General features: G+C 56.4%; 3 protein-coding genes across 3 annotated transcripts; all 3 read left to right on the plus strand.

Moving 5' to 3' along the window:
* The first annotated feature begins 206 nt into the window (after nt 1-206).
* On the plus strand, nt 207-14,922 carry LOC119094942 (uncharacterized). Its single transcript, XM_037217854.1, has 8 exons — nt 207-284; nt 6,820-7,014; nt 9,246-9,401; nt 10,418-10,534; nt 13,300-13,451; nt 13,933-14,041; nt 14,752-14,844; nt 14,915-14,922. The coding sequence occupies exons 2-8, from the start codon at nt 6,849-6,851 to the stop codon at nt 14,920-14,922; spliced, it is 801 nt and encodes a 266-aa protein (XP_037073749.1). The 5' UTR covers nt 207-284; nt 6,820-6,848.
* On the plus strand, nt 1,678-3,545 carry LOC119094941 (cyclin-dependent kinase 20). Its single transcript, XM_037217853.1, has 3 exons — nt 1,678-1,699; nt 2,126-3,416; nt 3,459-3,545. Exons 2-3 carry the CDS (start codon nt 2,523-2,525, stop codon nt 3,543-3,545), a joined length of 981 nt encoding a protein of 326 aa, XP_037073748.1. The 5' UTR covers nt 1,678-1,699; nt 2,126-2,522.
* Nucleotides 14,923-21,852, plus strand: LOC119095590 (uncharacterized; the record flags this gene model as incomplete). The annotated part of the gene is given in 4 exon segments (XM_037218446.1): nt 14,923-14,960; nt 15,853-15,946; nt 17,075-17,193; nt 21,836-21,852. Coding segments are annotated over 4 exon segments (245 nt in total), but the record flags the coding sequence as incomplete, so codon positions are not given.

Here is a 21,852-nt window from a genome sequence, read left to right on the forward strand (position 1 = left end):
GCTTTAATAAGACACGGGCTTGCAACATGGAAGCTGATAAGATTTACGCAAATTAATAGAAATGATTCGATTTAATAATTTTGAACAAATTTCTCTGTTCAGGAGAATACGCCGGATTGAATACTGACAGACAAGCTTAACCCTTGTGACACGGGCATTTATAGCGTTCATGCGGCATAACATTGTTGTGGAATGTAGCAAGTTCCATGGATGACATGTGCCGAAAGTGTATGATCATGTGGAACCAGGAAACAGTCAGAGAACGGCACAGTGACACCGCCTAGGTAGGTTAATGCTGCTCAGGCTGTGCTCTAACCAAATTTTTTTTGTCGTTTGCAGTCACCGGGAAAGGTGCAGTTCGGTATCCCGTTCCCGGTGGCGCATAAATAGGCAGGTATTACCTGCCCACATACGCCTTTTGGAGTGGACCCGTCTGTATTCTTTAAATCCATCTACTGAAGTACCCTGGTTGGTTGGGTAAGGACTTTCATCATCGGCACACACTTTTATCAAGCATTTTCTGTGTTTCAATACCATAACACTTATCACCCATGACCAGTGCTGGATTATTGGTAATGTGGTCACTCATTGGGCCTGTACCCACCACTCCTTTTTCCTTATCTAACATCCAAAAAGCTCCTCCAAACTAATCTGATAGTTCCTATGGGTCCTAAAACCTCCCCCAAGCCCCTGAGAGCCTGCTGCCAACCTGCTTTTACTTGAATTGTGTTTTTTTGTGGAGTGTTGAGGGATATGTTATACATTGGTGGTGCAGTCCATTTGTTGCCATTTTGGATCCATTTGTTGTTATAACAGGTAGGAAGGGCTGTTGTGGAAATTGGTGCAGATAAAATATATTTTAAGTAATTTGTATGGTTTCATATAATAAAGCATATATGTGGCATATGCACAATCAACAAACTATATGCAATTTTATATCATATGTAATAACTATTTTTGTGCATATTGTCATCTTTGTTTATTATTAATAACAACATCAGGTGATACTAAGTTCACCAGAATTGTCTAGGTAATCTTTGGTGCAGTCAGTGAATACAGGAACAGACCAATTGATCAGAAAGTGTTCCCTCAGGCCAGGTTTAAAAGCTCAATGTTTCAAATTTTGTTACCTTGGAAAGCTATGCAGTTTCATGAGACATGTTATGTTGTGGACACAAGTCACAGCTGTCCAACAGGAAACTCAGCAGTTTACAAAATAAGCATTGTGTGACTTGTCACAATGAGACAGTGTGCAATAATAGATCAAAACAGTGAAGGATGGAGTACCAGGGATGGATAAAAACCAACAACAGGCTACTTTTTGAGCCCTGTTTTTTATGTAAACCATGAGTGAGAGTAAAAGTATTGTTGTGTGACGTCTGTTGTGAGCAGAACCAAAACATCATCAAAATGGTTGAAGGCCTGAAAAGAGAGTTGCACACAAATTAATGCACCCAGTTACAATGGCATTGTGACTATAGTGACTTCTAACCAATAGTAGGATGTATTTGGGTACTATTTTCCCTTCTAGCATAGCATAGAAGCTAGAGAGCTGCTATGCTTTAGAATACCAGTGACTGTCTACAGATATGTCACATGTTACATGTATATTTGCTTTTTCCAGCATTAACAGTATGATATCTCTGCTCATGAATCTGGACAGTAGCCTGCGGGTGGTCTGTCAAAATGTTCACTCTAGGTAAGCTGTGTTGGAATGGTTTCTAGATCAAAAATATTTAGTGGTTCCTGATGTATTTTAAAGAACAACTGCAAAGTGTGTATCTAAATATATTCATATTTACATATATCAAATGTGCACCATGTATATTGAAGTTGGTTATGTTATACCACTCATGGTAAACCTTAAATTGACATTCAGCTCAGCAATGTGGTTATTATTTTGGCTAAGTAACCACCCAGTTGCTTAGTTTTGAAGCATCACCATCCTGCAAGATAAGCTTTGCGTGTGTGCATTGATGAAGAGCAATACCATGCTAGAAGTGTCAATTGAAAAGCGCATGCTGAAACCAGTGCAGCCATCTTGGCCATGCATCAAGGGATACTTGTCAAGCTAACAAGATGTATGTGCATTCCTATTTGTACACTAATTGGCTGCACATTGCAGGTGCACTGGCCATGATGGTTGAACAGAAGAAATCAGGATTTCATTGACAACAAAGCCACAATTTTGTGGTCTTCATTACAATATTTTGCAAAAGATGGCAATCCACTGGCAGGGTGTGTGGGGAGAAGTATCCAGCACCCCAACATTTTGACTGAACAAACACCCTTTTTCAAGTTGTGACAAGTCGTGTTGTTGTCAACAAGTTCGCTTGTGCGATTTTCTCACAAGGCGAGCCAGCTCAACAGCCGTCACATTCCAGCTCTCAGTGGCAGTGTCTGTTCGTGATCTCCACGCCACCACCGTGCGCACCTCCAGTTCAACTCCAGCGCAGCTTCCAGCCCAGCGACCGCGGGCAGCCCCAGCGCGGTGCCCGAGTCTGCGACCGTGCCACCGCGCCATGAACAACTACAAGGTGATCTCGCGGATCGGCGAGGGCGCACACGGTGTCGTGCTCAGCGCCGAGTCGCTGATCACGGGCGAGACGGTGGCGCTGAAGAAGGTGCCGCTCAAGCGACTCGAGGACGGTATCCCGCTGACGATGCTGCGCGAGATCAAGACGCTGCAGCACCTCGAGTCGCGCCACGTGGTGCGCCTGCTGGACGTGTTCCCGCAGGGGCCCGGCTTCGTGCTGGTGTTCGAGCACATGGTGACCGACCTGGCGGAGATCCTGCGCGACGCGGCGCGGCCGCTGCTGCCGGCGCAGGTCAAGCGCTACATGCAGTCGCTGCTGCGCGGCACCGGCTTCCTGCACGCGCACGGCGTCGTCCACCGCGACCTGAAGCCGGCGAACCTGCTGATCAGCGCGGGCGGCGCGCTCAAGCTGGCGGACTTCGGTCTGAGCCGCGTGCTGGACCGCGGCCGGCTGTACTCGCACCAGGTGGCCACGCGTTGGTACCGCGCGCCCGAGCTGCTGTACGGCGCGCGCAAGTACGATCACGGCGTCGACCTGTGGGCGGTGGGCTGCATCTTCGGCGAGCTGCTCAACAGCTCGCCCATCTTCCGCGGCGACAACGACATCGACCAACTGCTGGTGGTGCTGAAGACGTTGGGCTCGCCCAGTGAGGAAACATGGCCCGGCATGTCGCAGCTGCCGGACTTCAACAAGATCCCGTTCCCAGAGTTCCGCTCCGCCGGCGTGGACGTGCTCTTCCCGGAGGCGCCGCCCGAGGCGGTGGACCTGGTGCGCCGCTTCCTCGTCTACCGCTCGGACACGCGGCTGGCGGCGCGCGCCGCGCTGCTGCAACCGTACTTCCACTGCGCGCCGGCGCCGGCCGTCGACGCGGAGATGCCGCGGCCGGCCGGCCGGCCGCCGCCCCACCTGCAGCCGCACCAGCTGGAGCCGCCCGCCGTCGACCGCATCGTCGCCGACTTCCACCGGCAGATGGCGCGGCTCCGCGAGGGCGAGGATGACGAGCTCTGAGCCGGCGGCCGGCGGGAGAGCGTCGGCGGGGCGCGGGCTTCGCGCGGCGGGGATGAGGTCCGAGCCCGGTAGGAGCGGCCGGGTGGAAACTGACGGTGGGCTGACGTGGTGAGCCTGAGTCGGCGACAGTGGCGAAAGTAGCGCTGGAGCGACGTCATGGAAGCGAGCTGTGGTGACCGTCACTGCAGATAGCGCTCAGTGCAAGACAGTCACCAACACGTATAGCTATTCTGCTTAGCGGCGGTAGAACCCGAGCTGTCCATCTTTCACTCGTTCTTCATTGCGGACTGGGTTGATGACCAACGCTGGTTACAGCGTGTGATCTCGGTGATCTCGCGCGAGCACAGATATGACGCAGTGATCTCATCCGTCCATGTGTTTTGTGAGGCTTTGCGGCGCCCATCGGATGCCGCCAGAGGCCAGCGGTGCCTGAGCGTGGATCACAACTAGTCCTCAGCTGTCGCGACACATTTGCGGCGTTGTCGCGTAGGAGCCGAAGTTCAGCTTGCTGTAACAGGCGTTGCTGTTATCAACGATGTTACTGGTGCTTGCCTAGTCGCATTTGCTGTGTGTTTGCTGTCATCACATAAGCTGTAATTCGAACGTGTTGTTTGCTGTTCCAGTCTACACCCTTCCGTCCCAGGTTATACGCTTGGTCCACGCTATCCACCATTCACGTACTGGCGATGTTCTGTAATACGGCTTCTGTAATGGCGCTCTTGCAGCCGCCACGCGGGACTTGTTTGTTCGTGTCGTTACGCGTTTATCAAGAGACCATGTATACCCAGTATCCGCAGAGGACGTCGACGAAATAAAGACCGCGCCTCTCTCCTGAGTGTAGCAGCGCCACATGTCGGCGAGGAAGCGTTCCACGCCCGTGTGATGCACTGTACCGTCCGGGTGTCGCCCGCGTCCGTGCAGTAAACCCGCCCTCTGCCGCCCAATCCAGGCCTCATCCGGAAGCGCCGCCGCTCCTGTCCGTCCGCCTATCTTATCTGCCGCCAGTCTGTGACCCGTATCTGGCCGACGGACCGCGAACTGGAGCGTGCAGGCCCGGCGTCAGGTCGTCAAACCCGGTGTCGGCGCTGGGGGCCACTCCACCCGCCGTGGGGGAGGGCGGCTGAAGTGAGCCGCTGGCCGGCGGGGTGGCGGCGCCGCCGGGCGCCCGCTGGGGTGACGGCAATGCGGGCGGGTTGGGGCGCGGCGGAGTGGGCAGCGCGCAAGGGCGGCTCCAGGAACGGGTCTGGGGAGGCGTCACGCAGCGCCCTCGAGCTCTTAAACAGCCAAAGTCGGATGCGGGTGCTCCGCCGCCGTCTGCCCCGTGCGACTCCGCACTCTCCCGCCTCCGCGGTGCTCGGTGCCTGCCGCCGCCGCAGCGCCGTCTTCCCCAACGCCGCCCACGGCCCCTCTCCTCTGCAGTCCGGGGTCGTCGGTGACGTCGTTCCCATCGACCGCCTCTCCCCCGCTCCGCCACGTGAGCGGCCGTGACGTCAGACCTTGGTGACGTCACAGTCGGGCCGGTCGGAGGCAGTCTGCGGTCGCGACTCGCTCGGTGGGACGTGCCGCTCCGCGCCCGGTGGGCGAGCGGTGTGGTTCAGGCGTGCGTGATTCAGGCGTGATTCAGGATACGGCGTGACTGCGCGCGCTGTGTGACGGCCGCGTGACGCGCCGAAGGTACACCGTAAGGGCACCAGCCCGGTGCGCAGGCTGGCGGGCGGACGGCGTCTGCTGGGCTGAGAACGGACGGCAGGTACATCTCGGCGGGGGCAGCGCGGGCGCAGTATGCCATAGCCACTGGCATGATACGGTGACCTCTGTTAGCATCGACAGGACGCGCCTATCGTGGGGAGGATTGTCAATATTGCTCTCATTTACACGCAATATGGGTTGAAATTATCCCAGAAATGCGTTACGGAATACTGGATTGAGATGATTTACATTGCGCTTACCTGATATTCTTCCTGCCGCCAGTCATGCGCGGGGTCCCTTCCTGCTTCACTCAGCTTGTCCTGTGATTTGCCACCATTGAAACCTGCCGACAACTGCGCTTGTGCAGACAGTGGGTCATCTTTCGAAAGATAAGGCCGACTATCTCCCGCGATATAGGATGGGCCGCGTGGCTGGAGCAGCGAGCTTAGGTCATGCGTCGCGCGTCTGGTCCGCCCCGGCGCGTCTCAGGAAGACGTCTCAGGAAGACCCATCACCGCCTGTGTCTCGACTCGGCCCCTGGCGCAATGAACACATGACTGTCATGCGCCGGGAATCGGCTTCCCATTCCGCTCTCTTTCCGAAGTGGCGCGAGTTAGCATATGACACGTACTAGCGGCGCGATAAGAATCATATGCGGGCTTGTGTGACGACAGTAGATACTGGTACGGGTGAAAGGTGCACGGATCACCTACCGCGAACAACAGTACCGGCGTGGGGCGGCGTGCGCGGAGAGTCTGCGTTTTTAGCTCACGAGCGGCGCCAATACACCGGAGAGTTAGCTACCAGAAGAGGACGCTGACGTTGAACGCGATATGGTGTTCAGTTGTTTGGCTGCGGTACTGTTTTGGACGATAAGCGGAGGTCTGGCGTATTGGCTGGCTATTGCCAAATGATTGGAGGACGCTGACGTTGAACGCGATATGATGTTCAGTTGTTTGGCCGCGGTACTGTTTTGGACGATAAGGGGAGGTCTGGCGCATTGGCTGGCTATTGTGAAATGATTGCACCATTAATTTGAAGTCTCCGAAATCGGCCATGACGGTTCCATGTCCAGGTTTCAGTCACGCGGCTAAAGGCTGCACGAGATAATCAATGGGCTTGGAGGAGGCACGTGGGCGGTAACTGCAGACCAGCTGTAAATCCCGTGACATCCCTCTTCGCCTGTTACGTTATGTGGGCTCTTTGCTGCAATCGTGACCTGACCTCCCGTAGCCTTCCTGCAGACCGCCAGACCAGGCCAGTTGTCACGTGAGACCTGAGAGCTTGTCTGTTGCGAACCCTGTGGCCGGACCTGTCAGCCTGATGCGCTGACTTGATACCCTAAGCTGCCGCAGGCCCACGTGACCTGACCGTGACGTGATCCCGCAGGCCCCGTGACATGACCCAACAGGATCCTGCAAGCCTCCGTGACCTTACCGCGACGTGATCCCGCAGGCCCCATGACCTGACCCGACGTGATCCCGCAGACCCCGTGACTTGACCCAACAAGATCCCGCAAGTCCCCGTGACCTGACCTGACGTGATTCCGCAGGCTCCATGACCTGACCCCGACGTGATCCCGCAGGCCTCGTGACCTGACCCGAATCCCGCGCCATGCCGGGGACCACCGCCGAGTACGCGCGCCTGCCGGTGACTGAGACGGCGGAGCTGACCTCGGACGAGGAGGATGACCTGTACACACGGCCGCCCCGCCGGCAGCGCGGCCGCGCCGGCCGGCCGGCCAAACCCAGTCTGCAGGCCACACCCAGCGCCTTCCGAGGTAGGTGCCCCCTCTGGGAGCGGCCGGGGACGTCGAAGGCCGCTGTCTGGCCGCGGCCGAGGACGGCGAAGGCCGCTGTCTGGGGACTTCGAGAGCTGCTGTCTGTGAGCGGCCGGGGATAGCGAGAGCCGCTGCTTGGGAGCGGCCGGGGGCGGGGAGGGCCGCTGTCTGGGGGCGGCTGGGGACGGCTAGAGCTGCTGTCTGGGGGCGGCAGGGAACGGCTAGAGCTGCTGTCTGGGGGCGGCAGGGAACGGCGAGAGCCGCTGTCTGAGAGCGGCCGGGGACGGCGAGAGCCGCTGCTTGGGAGCGGCCGGGGACGGCGAGGGCCGCTATCTGGTAGCGGCCGGGGGCGGCGAGGGCCGCTGTCTGGGGACGGCGAGAGCCGCTGTCTGGGGACGGCGAGGGCCGCTGTCTGGGGACGGCGAGAGCCGCTGTCTGGGGGCGGCCGGGGACGGCGAGGGCCGCTGTCTGGGGACGGCTAGAGCTGCTGTCTGGGGGCGGCAGGGAACGTCGAGGGCCGCTGTCCGCCTTACGGCACCAAGAGCTCCTCCTCGGGACGTGGAGGCTTACAACTGTTGTCGTCAGATGAAGGCTTGCTCTCAGCTACCTCGCTAGAGTGGGGGGACGCAGGCGTTGATGTGGTGTTGTGGGGGGGGGGGGGGGGGGGGGGGGAGGGCAGGGCAGGCACACACGTCTCGTTTCAGAGCGCGCGGTGGACGCATTTGTACCAGTACACATCATCTCATCTGTTCGTGCGTTTCCTCTCACTCCAGGGTAAATTCATGGCACGGGCGGATGTGCCATGGCACGGGCGGATGTGCCATGGCACGGGCGGATGTGCCATGGCGTGTCACGTCACGAGTAGCAGTTGCTCGGCACCGCGGTATTATCAGGCTGGGGATACATTGTGAACTGCTTTAGGGTCTAAAATTCAATGGTCTGAATCTCTTGAGTGACCACTTACCACCAAGAACCTCTAAGACCACTGAAGTGACCGGTTGCTTTGCCGTCCACGCGACAAACTGTGTTTAGTGATGGCGTTGGTCCGAACGCCGTTTGAGCAAATGATTCAGAATGATGCAGCAAGACAAAGCACCGCTAGATAAAACGCCCGTGCGTTTTGCACTTTTACCAAGTGTTCACGACGACACGGCCTGGTTGTTGCGCAGCGCAGCTCCGTCCCCCAATGAAGGCTACGTGGCTGCGATTGAACATTGCCCATGCCGGCGGCGGTGAAGTGAGGTGTGATCAGTGGGCTGAGGGGGGGAGGGGGGGGGACGAACCGCCCTCGAGCGTACGTTTGTGTTGTTCGAGAGGCGACTCATCGCACCTGTTTCTGTAGTTAGATTGGTACTATTGATAGTAGTTAGGATGGCAATGCTGGCAATACCGTGGCGTGGCGTGGTTTTATGCCTCATAAGCGCTTCCTTCGTTTGATCCGATGACCGTTTTGATGATGTAGCGGGACAGTAGGGTATTTGTCGTGAAACGAGGCATGTTTGTGGCGTATGAGCTCATTCAGGGTCGTTTGTTGTGCTAATGAAGGCGTTATGGCAGTGTTCGCTGCTAGACCTTTATTATAACGTAACTTTAATGTGTCGGGAAACGAATGCCTCGCGTGTAGTTGTAATGTCTTCCACTGCTACTGTATCCTCATGAACATCCCCCCAACCCCCAACCCCACCCTGGACACATTCTGCGCTCTCCAGCACGCCCCAGTGACCACCCCAGTCTGCCCTCCCCGTCCCCACGTTTCACTCTCACCAGTGGCGCTTCCCCAGTGCTTCCCCAGTGCTTCCCCACCACTCCTCAGTGCTCCCTACCACATCTCCCCGCCTCCTCTGCAGCCTGGCTGCTGACTGTCCACCCTCCTCCTCCCACCCTCCCACGCACCGCTCCCCAGTACACTCCACCAGACCTCCCCGCCTCCTCTGCCGCCTGGCTGCTGACTGCCCTCCTCCCTCCCACGCACCGCTTCCCAGTACACTCCACCAGACCTCCCCGCCTCCTCTGCCGCCTGGCCACTGACTGCCCTCCCCCCTCCCACGCACCGCTTCCCAGTACACCCCACCAGACCTCCCCGCCTCCTCTGCTGCCAGACCACTGACTGCCCTCCCCCTCCCACGCACCGCCTCCCAGTACACTCCACCAGACCTCCCCGCCTCCTCTGCCGCCTGGCTGCTGACTGGCGCCGCGCCCGCTGACGCGCCGGTGGCGCCGCCTGTCGGCAGAGGCGGCCACGCGGCCGGTGAAGCGGTACCAGCTGCTGGACGAGGAGGACGCGCTGGGAGCGCTGCAGGCGGGAACACCGGACGTACGGGTCCGTTCGGCGCTCTCCGTCTCAAAAAAGGCCTGCCTCGCCCTCACCTGCCTGCTTGTACTAACTGGTAACGCGGCTGGCGGTGTTGGGCGGCGCTTAGTGGTGTCGGCGCGGCGGGATGGGACGGTGGCTGGGTGCTGGTCACGCTGCCCGGGGATGGGAGGATGACTGGGTGCTGGTCACGCTGCCCGGGGTTGGGAGGATGACTGGGTGCTGGTCACGCTGCCCGGGGATGGGAGAGTGGGTGGGTGCTGGTCACGCTGCCCGGGGATGGAAGGGTGGCTGTGTACTGGTGACAGGAATGTGCGTAAGACTGTAGACGGGGCTGGTGACACTTAATTGGAAAAAAAATTGGAGAGCGGAAGCACTACAGTGTTTGAGATTATCCTTCTGCATGCTGATAACCATAATTAAGAGGCACATTTAATGGATTACTCACCCATTCAAAATAGTTAGAAATCTAACATCCAGGTAGCTCAGCGCGCCGCTTAAAGGTGCAGCTTAGGTGTGAAAAATTGTAAAAAAGACATTTTTGCTTTAGTCCCTCTTTTCAGAGAAAAGAAGAGACCACTAACAACATCTTCATTTATCGAGGTTCTGCCCAACGATGATGAAAAAAGAGTATGAGTCTGCGGGATTACGAACGGACGACACTGTGGATGATAACTTAACGGAGGGTTTCGGAATTAACCGGGCTAATGACATGCGGAATTGATAACCATGGGTGCTTATGTAATATTTTCAGCCCTAAAACTAGCAACACATTTAAGACTTTTTAAGAATGTCTTGGCCGCTGTCGTGTTTCCTCTCCATTGTGCCCTTGAAACTTGCTCACCTCAATACTTCACTTCCTTCAATCATGAGAAATCATTAGGACGTCACCGCCGATCGCCGTGAAGAAGCGTCCGTGTGTGAGCGGAGGTGCGTGCCAGGATTCTTGAATGTTACACCGCGTGTTCCAGCTGGCGCCTCTGACCCGCGCCCCCTCTTCGTCTAACCCCCGCCCCCTCTTCACCGCCCCTCCCCCCCCCCCCGTCGGCTGTGCGGGTCCGCTGTGTGACGCGCCTCCCGGCGCCGCCGCAGCCTGCAGCGTGGCCGTGTGGTTCGTGCCGTGCCGGTGGTACGGCTGCCGGAGCTCAGTTCTGCCGCTCCAGCAGTCCTCCGTACACCGCGACTACGAGACCATGTTCCCGGGCATCGGTGAGTAGATGGAGGGGACTGCTCCGCACAGTTGGCGAACACGGCTTGATGTGTGTGGCGGGGATAAGGACGTTACACACAAAGGTCAACGGTGCATTGGCAGTTGGCTAAAATCATATTAAAGCATGTCGTACGCACGCAGAAAATATGAAAGGACACTCCGTGAGCCGTTCCGAAATCCCGGCGTCCACGTCTTCCAGCGCGTGGCGTCGCCGTGGCCCATTCCCGCACTGCGACGTGTCCAGGAGGCGGGGCTGTGGCCAGACTCCTGATGGCAGGCGGATACCTGCCGGAATCCGGAGGCGGATCCCGTGGTCCGCGTCCTGCGCCGAATGCTCCTGCCGGGCCCAGGATCCACATCTGGTATCCAGACGTGGGTCCGGCCAGGGGTGCAATGGGGTGTTGTGCAGCTGGGTACTCCTAACTGCTGCACCGGACTAGAGTGTTTCTGAGATTGCTGGTCTTGCGCGAGAACCGCTGCCTTCGTTTCGGGCTAGACCTGCGGGGCATTTCTCCGCATTTTTACCGCGGAAGTATCCTTCCTGATGCCGCTGCCCTCATTCTCACTCAGGTGGATAACCATTTAGCGGCAGAATGGGACATAACTGTCCACATTTAACGGCGCGCCGCTGTGATATTGGCTGGCTGGCCCTGTCTGCGGCCGCTGGGATTCTCGGCCTCCAATTGGCGGATTCTCAGGCCGGTTTGTGCCTCACGCGGCAAGACTCGTCCTCGAGCTGAGACACGATGAATTGTTGGACTGTGGTGTATGATTTTCTGGATTGGTGGTGCCATTTTTTTGCACAACAGTTGGCGTGCGATTGGTGCTATAATATCTACGAAGTAAATAAGGTAGCGCGTCCAATACGTGGTCTTTTAACGTCATGCTTGAAAGTTGAAAGTTTTGACGTTAAGTATTTTCTGGCTTCTTCCGTGTGATGACAAAATATATAGTTTTCTCTCTAAGTTTTCAGATGACTGTGTCGGGCCCTCTTCAGGTGGTGGCTTCGCTAGTTTTCCACAACCAAAAGCTATAACGCCATATAATAGCATGCTACGTGACCATATCATCATACGCGACGTGCTCTATCCATTTCATTACTGGTGAATGTTAGTTCTGTCATCACGTTAAAATGGCCCGCATAATGGCATTTATGTGACTGCTATGTCGCATCAAGTAGCACCAGTGATTTGCTATTCCAACGCGCAATTGTCTTCTGTAGGCTGTCGCAGTACCAGTACTAAGGCCCTGTCGAGGCTGAAGCGCCGTACTACTTACGGTTAACAGCTTCATATTCGAACTCAGTAGAGAGTTGCGGCCGCATAGATTATTTCCAGCAGTGTCATTGATTTAGTCTCAACCCATGGCGCCGACATAGCATTTTGTTGTCCCGTTTCCTGTGGCCACTGTATCGTCTGTGGCATAAACCGATCATCGCCCCTCCCCCCCCCCCCCCCCCCCCAGCTGTGCAGGGGACTCTGCTGTACTTGGCTCACTTATTGCATCAGCGGTTATGGACATCCACTTGTACTACCGCTACAAACGCGACTAACGCAATAAACGAACAGTATGTTGCCACATAACACACGTCCGGGCGGCCGGTTGGATACCCTTCGCCCGGGTGGGGGTCACTTTGACCCCCTGAGATCTCAGAAACTAAGAGGGCTAGAAACACTAAATTCACGAAATGTGTTGACCTGTACATGAACTCACTTAGATCAAAGTTGGAGGTTCCTAGGGAATGACCTTCGGGTCAGATAAGGCCAAACAAGGTCACATTCCAGGTTGTTCTCCAAAGTGCCCCCAGAACCTGGATAACTATTCTAAGCAAAATGTCAAATGCTCATTTAAGGTCAGCCACCTTGTTTGACCTTTTGAAGGCATTGGTGACCAAAATCATACTTGCTTTAAGTTTTACATTTGAATAACCAACAGAGATTACGCTAGACAGTATGTTCCTAAAAACCAAATGTTAACCTGGGTCATTTTAGGTCAGTGACCTATTATGACCTCTAAAAAGCCCATGGAAGATATATCATGCGATTCCTGTTGTCATTAAATCTGAAATGAACACCAGAAACTACCCCATACAGCACGCCCCAGAGTAATATAACAGGCTGGTTTGACCTTGGTCTGACCTTTACATCCGACCTTAGGTCACCGTAACTTGTTGATTCAATTGTTATGTTGCCTAAGGAAGTATCTCAGAGACGTATGGCCTCTTCTAACATTCCGTTGTTGCATCAGATTGAACGATCCCCGAGAAATTGCCTTCACTGAAACCTTGGCCCGACTTTGACCTGCCTTAGGTCAGCGGCCTTAAAAGATGCATCTAAATTTTGTCATACCAAAAGATCCGCTCAATTGTCTACTGATATGCAAAATTTGGTGTGGCTGCGCCGCGCCGTTCGGAGGCCATCCCGGAAAAACCTTCGAAGGGTCAATTTGACCCTCCACCCGAGCGCGTGATAATTGAATGTGAAACTGATCCCGATTTCTTGATAGAGAGAACAGTGACAACCAAGGTTCTCATATCCGTTGAGGTGGATTTTACTACACATAGTTCTCATTAATTGCGGACAAAAACAGCCCGACAGCGTAGTTCTCCTGTCGGTTAGTGCTCCTCCATCACCAACACAGTGACCTACCTTGCTGATCACGCCCCGGGTGTGCACGCCCGCCCTGGCCCATCACATCGGCGAGCACTGATTGCCTGCACGTGACCGCGGCCGGGGTGTGAGCTCGCCGTTCGTGTACGTTGCAGTGGTGACCACGCGGCTGGAAGTGGCGCCGGCGGTGTACGTCGACTCTGCCGACCTGGTGTTTGGCTACAGGACCCAAGACTCGGAGGCCGGTGGCGTGATGGTGGTCGAGAGCTCGGGCGCCGCCAAACTGTGGCGGCAGGAGCTGTACGAGGTGCGCGCTCGCGTGTTACCCTGCCTCAGACTGCTGTTCCCCGCCGCCAGGGTTTTTAAAGGCGTCACGGCGTACGCAGATGCGGAGACCGAGATGTGCACGTGCTTCTGAATGCGCCTCACATTTGGGCATCGATCCGCCCATGTGCCGGTCTATGACTGTCGTGTGTCTCACCGCCACCCGCACTGGCATCGGAACGACGGACCCGGCCCCTGACCCCTGACTCTTGACCCTTGACCTCTCGACCCTAGCCCTAACCCTCTACCCCTGACTTTTGACCCCTGATACTGACCTTTGACCGCAGGTCCCAGACCCCTGACCCCCGGACCCCTGAGCAGTGTCCCATAGCCCCTGACGCCTGACGCTGGCCTCCGCCGGTGCCCGCTGTTGTTGCGGCTGTGTGGCTGGGCCACTGCGATCATTACGAGCACTGAACGCCGCCAGACCTGACCCCTGGCCCCTGACCCCGTCCGTGCCTCAGGCGCCGACCGACCTGCAGTGTGGCGGCGTGGACCTCAACGGCAACGGCATCTTCGAGTGCCTGGCGACGGGCCCTTCCCGCATGATGGCGCTCATCAACATGGACAGGCGTGAGCTCGCCGGCCGGCGGGGAGAGGGCGGGTGGGGTCCCCTCCGCCGCCGCCGCCCGCCGTGGGGTGGGTCGTGCGGGTCCGCCGGTGGTCTGGGTGATTAGGGCCCTCTGCATCGGCAGAGAGTCCGGTCGTGGGAGCAGATGGAGAGGGAACGGCGGATCTGACGGGGATCGCCGGGTGGAAACGGGCTTCCGCCTGGCGAGACATTTCGCCACTGCAGCAATGTTCTGCGGATTATCTCTCGGTGCGTGAAGACGTCGTGGCCATTTATGTAGGGGCATTGTTACATGGCACATGATGTGGCAATCCAGGCGAATTTGTCATCCTGGGAAGGGGTCAGCAGTAATCGTTCCCTGATTGTGTCCCCGGCTGAGATGAGGCGGTACCTCTGCCAGTTTACTTCTACAGACTACATGGTCGTGACCTCCGACATCGATGCCCTGTGGCGACGCCATAATGCCGCAGAAAGAGTTTTTGAAAGATGATCCATAGATCCGTACCCGAATCCCGTGCGTGCGCGCCAACATCGTGCGCAGTAAGTATAGTGACAACCGAACTCGACAGTGGCTGGCTGTCGACCACAGTCCAGACGTTCGTAGCAAACTGACAGTGACTCGAGCGATTGCTAACTTTTACGGCCCTTATCGCCTGACCTCAGCCGGCTGGGCAGCAAGTCTAATGCCACCGACCGTTCGTACACCGGGCAGGCGAGGTGGAGTGGTACCTGCACGCCCACAACTCGTCCGAGCAGCCGCTGTCGCTGCTGGCGCCGCTGCTGCTGACCGACCTGACCTCGGACGGCGTCGCTGACCTGCTGGTGGCCGGCCTGCTGCGGCCCGGCGCCGGCCAGGTCAACCGACTGCCGCGCAGTCAGCTGATGATCGCAGATGGCGCCACCGGCATGGTGCTGGCCCAGGTGCGGCGGCCGCGGCGCCGGGCCGGGCCGGTGATGGCGATGGGTTGCTGACACCGGCGGAGGGTTTGGGCTTTGTGGGTCAAGGCGTGGACAGAATGTCGACACCGGAAAAAATGGTAGCGCAAGAGATAGACATAGCGTTACATGTGGGGAAAGGGTTTAATTGTCTGATTCTGGGTTTAAGCGAGGCTGATTGTCGCGATTGCGTGCCGTCTACGGGACTCGACCCAGCACGACCCGCCCCGTCTCTGACTCAGCGGTATTGCACTAGTCTTGCTATCATCAGGGACAACCGTTTATTGAAGCACGCTTAAAAACAAATATATTCGATCGGATGTGCTGTGACGAAACGTTTTGCGTCTGATGTGCTATTTGATCCACCGTAATAACGCTTCTATTTTCTGTTACTTCTATCCCTTGTCCTACTTACTAATCCTGTCATGTCATTGCTTATTCTGGCTTGGCATGACCCACTTCCCTTCATGCATCATTCATCACGATGCGTCTAGCAGCACCCATTACCCGAATTGCCCGCGTCTGCCGCTAACGCAGTACCTCCCGAGGCCTGCCGGCATCCTTTAACCGCTGTTAACACGGCACGGACGAGAATGGTTGATCACACACTCCCACACCGCAAGCCTATTAGTCATGTCAGCAGGGATCGTCCACGGATATGAATCGCTTTCTCCGCTCCTGCGGGGGAAAGAGAGAGAGAGGGGGGGGGGGGGGGGCAGAAGGCACGACAGATGACGGGTATCTGCCAGGCCTGCTCCCGCCCGCGTGTGACCGTCTCCCCGGCGTGTCGCAGGGTCCCGTGCCGGACTGTCCGGTACTCCTCAGCCTTGTGGGGCGGCTTTCGCCTGTGTATGACCACCTGCCCTGCCTGCCGCAGGGCCCCGTGCCGGGCTGCCCGGTACTCCTCAGCCTGGTGGCGGAGGACGACCTCACGGACGCCACCCTGCAGTGCATGTCACCGCGCACCGGAGGTAAGCCCGCGGGACTGTGTCGCGCTCAAGGCATTTTCGGTGTGAGAAACCTCCCGGTGGCTTCATCCCACGCCAGATCAGACCGGTGGGGCTGCTTGGGACGTTGCTATGGACAACCGCCCACACGGTGTGACGGTTGAATGAATACTAAATCCAGCAGCTCTGATCCAGGGAACCGACGAGTGCTGTGAGGGTTTCAGCGGGGCTATATTTGGCCCGCTGGAAGGAAGTTAGTACTGTTCTAATGTCAGCACCGCTGAAGAGGTGGCGGCGGGGCGGGGTGTTGCTTTCGATATAGCTGTTTTTGGAGGAGGCTACAAGGGGTGGTGTCGGCTTGAGAGACATGCTTCTGCTAAATGGACCACTGTGAGACCCTTGGCCAGTGCTGTGTCGGTCAGGCCCAGGTCAATCACGAATAATTGTTATCTTGAGTTCTTTTGGTTTCGTTTTTTGCTAACATCAGCGGTCGGTTCTGGTAAAACTGTTGAGGTCACGCAAAATAGCATTGAGGTATCTGCAACCATGTCTTTTGAATGAACGAGAACATGTCCGTCTCAGCGTTCTGTCTGTATCAATCCTGCACCTGCCACGCGCCCGCCCGTCTGTCCTGTGTTTCCCTGTGTCGGCCTGTGCCGTGCCCCTCCCAGGGTGACCTGAATGAAGGCGGCTTGACCTTTCCTGACCTGACCTGACCTGACCTGACCCCTGACCGCTTGTCCAGCGGTGTGACCGGCGTCCCCCCGCACGGTGTCTCTGGCCAGACCCGACTCACACCTCGTGAGCTGAGATGAGATGAGCCGGCTCCCGGCCATCTGTTCCTGTGTCACCGGTGTCGGCCTCATCAAATCTGACCTGACCCAACGCGACCTGACCCGAACCGACCCGATCCGGCCCGGCCCTGCCCGGCCTAGCCTGACCTGACCTGACCTGACCTGACCCGATCCGATCCGATCCAATTGACTCGACCGGACCCGACCCGACCCGAACCGACCCGATCTGATCTGATCTGATTTGACCTGATCTGACCCGTTCTGATCTGATCTGACCTGAGCTAATCTGACCTGACTTGATCTGATGTGATCTGACCCGACCTGATCTGACCTGACCCGTCTGTCCGCGTGTCCCCAGTGTCGAGCCGCACCGTGTCGCTGACGGCTCTGACGGCGGCTCTGCGCACCGCCGACATGCCCAGCTCGGTCCGAAGCTTCGCCGCCGCCGCCGCTCCGAGTCGGCCCTTCCAGGTGCAGGTGCGTCGGCGGCTGGGCGGTCCGGGCTCCGCCGCTCCCTGTCGTCGTGTTCGACGCTGTGTTAGGCGATGCCTAACACGCCCGTGTGTGTGCCCGTGTGTTTTCTGCCGAGTGTTCCGACGTAATGCTGCCGTCTGTTGTCCGCTCCTCCTCTCTTTGCGATAGGCCTGCTCCCGATTTGCTGTCGGCCGTGGCGTTACACCTTCCGCTGTCCGTCTGGTGCGCTCACAGCGTTCGGATTTTCGTGGAGCGTTATGCTGCGTAGACTTGTCCTGCTATCCCGTCGAAGAAACACGCCAGTGGCTGTTGGCGTGCTTCTTTGAGCGCTCGGACCACCGCCGCAGCCATCCTCTGTCCCGGCGGTCTCTCGCCGGCCCGGAGCCTTTCCTGGACGCCTCCCACTGCCCCGTGTGTCGTCAGAGGCGGTGAGCGTCTGCCTCGTGTGACATGGTAAACACGGCCTGACCTGGCGCGGAAGATCGCGTGTCACCGGACCGGATATGGGCAGCATGTCCAATGCGTCCGCGTGGTCCCATCGCCAGGGCTGTCGGTCCGAGCGCGGCTATGAGGATGGCAAAATCGTCCAGAGCAGGGCGACCTCGCTTGGAGGAATTATGTACATGTTCGGGTTTGCAGTTGTGAAAGTAAAGAGTGCTGTGTAGGCCAAGCAGCGTATTCAGCCGTTCGAAGTGACGGCAAGCGACCGGTGCTTTTTAGAGTTTGTTCATTCAGCTTAAGCAGGCGGAGATGTCCTGTATGCACCGTGCCGGCCAGTGTTTTTGCACAGAGCCTGTATATTGTCTTGTCGGCTAGTTAACATTCATTATGGTCTGAGACTATTAGATTGGACGCACTGTTAAACAATAAGCTGATGAAAAGAAAACTTTTTTGAAGCCCTTATCCTCCGACGTAAGACTAAACACCCATAGAACTAACGGTTTTCAATATGTCACTGATCTATTTTCAATACGTCACACGTCTATTTGCATATTGCAGGCATCCTCTGCGATGAGCGTTGAAGAATCCCAGCTTCATCCACGTTGGAATATCATATAAGTTGCATCAACTACTTTACAACTTTCACTGCTGATATGCGTATGAGCTTGGCAGCTTTTAAAAATAACTGCTGCGGAGAACCCAAGATCCTGCTGCGCACATCTTGGCTTCGGATCACGCAGTCAGGACGCCAAAACCACCAATCATCATTAGCTGCACATAACTCAACGGCTACGACGCTGTCTTCTGAGCCTCCCGTCGACGCCGACTTTCTGCTGTTTTTGCCGACGTTAATTCGTCGACGTTATGTGCCGACATTTACCGCGAGAACGTGGTCGACGACGGACGCTGCGGAGGAATTAATTACGGCGGTTAACCGTACGCCCCCCCCCCCCCTCCCGCCTTCGTCTTTTGTCGTGAGGGAGCGAGGGGGGACGACAGCGGACGGGCGGAACGAGAGGCGCGGCAGTCTATTTATGCGGTGAGGGCGGGGTGGTGAGAGATAGTAAATGGCAAAACAGTGCGGGGAGATAGTTGCGTATACGACCTTTGCTTTGTGTTACGTTGCCTTGCCGACCGTGGCACTGTCCTTGCCAAGATGGCTTCCGTCTGGTGGATCCGGAAAAGAATTCTGCTCAACGCAACTCGGCATGGGTTTGAGTTCGAGTGGTCTCGAGCGAACAATCCCGAAATTGTACTGCTGAAATATACGCCGCAGTCTGACGTTTGAACGGCACGAACTGATTTACACGGATTTCAGAAGGGAGCTTTACAGGCCCGGCCTCAACCCTGCTTTGGAAAAGGACCACAGGGCTCAAATCGACTGGGAGCTGGCCATGTTCGGTGACGGAGATTTCCAATCAATACAGGGGTCCTGATAACCACATTATCCTAGGAGCTCAGTTTGTTCAAAAGGTCCTCTGACTGACATTTCTTGGCCTGTTGGGCTGGGGTCCCCAATACGACCTCTACAGCCAGCCATTGGAGCCCCTCGGGACCTGGGGGAGGTGTAAGGGTTACGTGCGCCCTCTGCTCCCTCCCCCGCCTTTGCCCCTGCCTGGATCCAAGGTTGCACGCTACTGATTATGATATGTGGTGGTGAGCGGTGAGCACTGGCTTCCGTCAATGGCATGCCAGTCCTGGCGTGCTGTTCAGCATTCGTCAACACGTACCCTCAATCTGGAATGAACGGAGTAATTTATCACGAGCTCTCCGTTGCTCTCTTTTCATGCTATTGACTTACTGCAATCCCTCGTTCGTTTCGTCTCCTCGTCCTTATCACCGTCGATTGGATGTTGTGCCGGTACCGGCTGATTTCTTTCCTCCCCGGCTGTTCCAGCGTAAGCTACGAAAAGTTCCAATTATCCAATTCCAGGAACTTCATCCTACACTGCACTGCCTTCCCTGTATCCTTGCTCGGCGCCTTGCCTGTTCCCCTTGTATTCGACGCACGCTGTGGCTCTGAGACGTTGCTGACCGCATCGATAACACCAAGACGGCTCTCAGATTCACCGGAAGCGTGTGTCTGCTGCTTGAATAAATGCACCAACTCACTCCAAATTCGAATCTGGAGCGCAGATAATCGAGCACGCAGCGCGTGCGGGCGCCTAAGTTCGTTGTGGACTCGCCGCCGTCCAGCACCTGCGGGCACCGTAGTCCTGTACGGCTCAGCCGTTATTGGGGGTCGGCTCTCACCCCTCCTCCCCCCCCCTGCGTGGCTAGAGCTGGCAGCCGAGCTCCAGGGAGGTGAGGCGAACGGGCTTGGCGATCGTTGGGCGCTTCTTTAAATCGCTGGTGCGGCTGCCGACGTTCGGAAAAAGGCTCGAACTCTGATCACGTGAGGGTGATATTCCGTGGGGGCCATTGATTAGGTAAAGTTTGTTCATAGCAGCTGAGTGTGTTCAGATACAGTAAACAACAATTTTATAACCCGTTTCCAAATGTATGGCAATTTCTTGTAACTAGCGTGGAACGCAAATAAGTGCGTAAGCTTGGTGCGGATGTGGAAAAAAAATTGTCTCAGACCTGGGCCTATCAAAATCGTTCACATGACAAGCCTGCTTAGTAAATCCGTGAGCCTACTGGATTGGAATCAGCTCATTCGCTGCATGTCTGCAGCTGTCATGAACGGAGTTGCGTTGGCTCAATATTCGTGTCAGACTCGTTCCATTTGATGTAAATCCTAGTTGTGACGCCGCTGAACGCCCGGGATCAGCGCCCGTCGCGCGAGGAGTCGTCCAAGTCAAGGAAATGTTTCGTTAGGCCGCCGTTTCAGTGCGGTTTTCGAATGAGGTCACGTAGGATATAGTCCGGAATGGCTCAGACAGCTACTCATTATTCTGGCAGTGCCAGAAAATGATCGCCCCTATCGAGCGCGAGGAACATGCCATGGACATGATCCCTGTGTTCATATTGGATCATCAGCCAGCTACTTACCAGCTACCAGCCAGCCGGCCGATTCGTGGACTGAAGACGGGATGAAACAATAGTGCTGCTATTGGACACGTTCCAGATACGGCTTCATTGCTTTTCCCTGCTGCAATCTGAGGCAGAATTGTGTCGCAGTTCCCACCATGTCAAGCTGCTCGTCATAGGTGTATGGCAATGGAAAAATCACGCTGTCTCGTCCCGTTTGCAACTTTCCCCCAGTCCCTCCGTCGCTGTGCTTTCATCAGCACAGCGACGGCGGGACTGGGGGATGTGATCATGTGGAAAAGTGGCGATCGCGGTAAGTAGCTGCGTCCTTCGGCGTAGAAGCGGCTCACGAACTAGCTGGGGCGGTGCCACTAATCTTCATTCAGCCGCCGTGCCGTCCCACATCTCGGCTACGATGCGCTGGCGAATGTGGGCAGCTTGGTGCAATTGCCTAGAAAATACCCGATCCTGCTGAAATATGGGCTTAACACTCCATCCCAACGTGCCGCGCCTTCTAAAGCCAGACAAGATGGAGGGTATTGAGCGATAAAGTGCCGCACGTTTGCAGCGTGCGTGCTGGATTGTGTTTGTGTGTGCGTGCCAGGAATTTTGTCGCGTCCTTAAAGTACAAAATGGATGACAGCCTTTATTTCAGCAACATCTGTGCTCCGAAGCGGTTTACGACAAGCTTGTCAGTCTCCGTCCCGGCCAACCGCTCTGTCTTTGTGTCCCTCTTTTGACGCATTTGGCGTTCTTTCTACGTACATCTAACCTGCCGCTTACAATCAAAGTTCACCGATTAATTAGGCACGTGCTCACTCACCGCTTCCATCTGTTCCACCGCCTACATTTCTGCTACACAACGTTGTCATATGTGTCCCCAGTGCTGTCAGTTTTCACTCGCCGTCTGCGCTTTTTAGCGCGGCAGCTGAATGCGGGCCCATCTCTCCTACACGTCTCGTCTAGCCCTGCAGTACGCAGTTCCATCGTTCGACAGTTTGGCACGCGACGGTAGTCTGCGTCACTCACCGAGCCCACTGTCCCTTGCCGCTCGGACACCCCTTGCGCATGATCTTTGACGTCTATGTGATGCTGTCGGTGCTGTAGATGGACAACTCTGGTGTGCGCCCAGTCTGTGTGCTCACCTAACCCTGCCCTCCGTTCTGCAGCTGGACAACTCTGGTGTGCGCCCAGTCTGTGTGCTCACCTAGCCGTGCCCTCCGTTCTGCAGCTGGACAACTCTGGCAC

The sequence above is a fragment of the Pollicipes pollicipes genome, unplaced genomic scaffold (genome assembly GCF_011947565.3).
Source record: "Pollicipes pollicipes isolate AB1234 unplaced genomic scaffold, Ppol_2.1 Scaffold_4219;HRSCAF=4965_pilon_pilon_pilon, whole genome shotgun sequence".
NCBI lineage: Eukaryota > Metazoa > Arthropoda > Thecostraca > Pollicipedomorpha > Pollicipedidae > Pollicipes > Pollicipes pollicipes.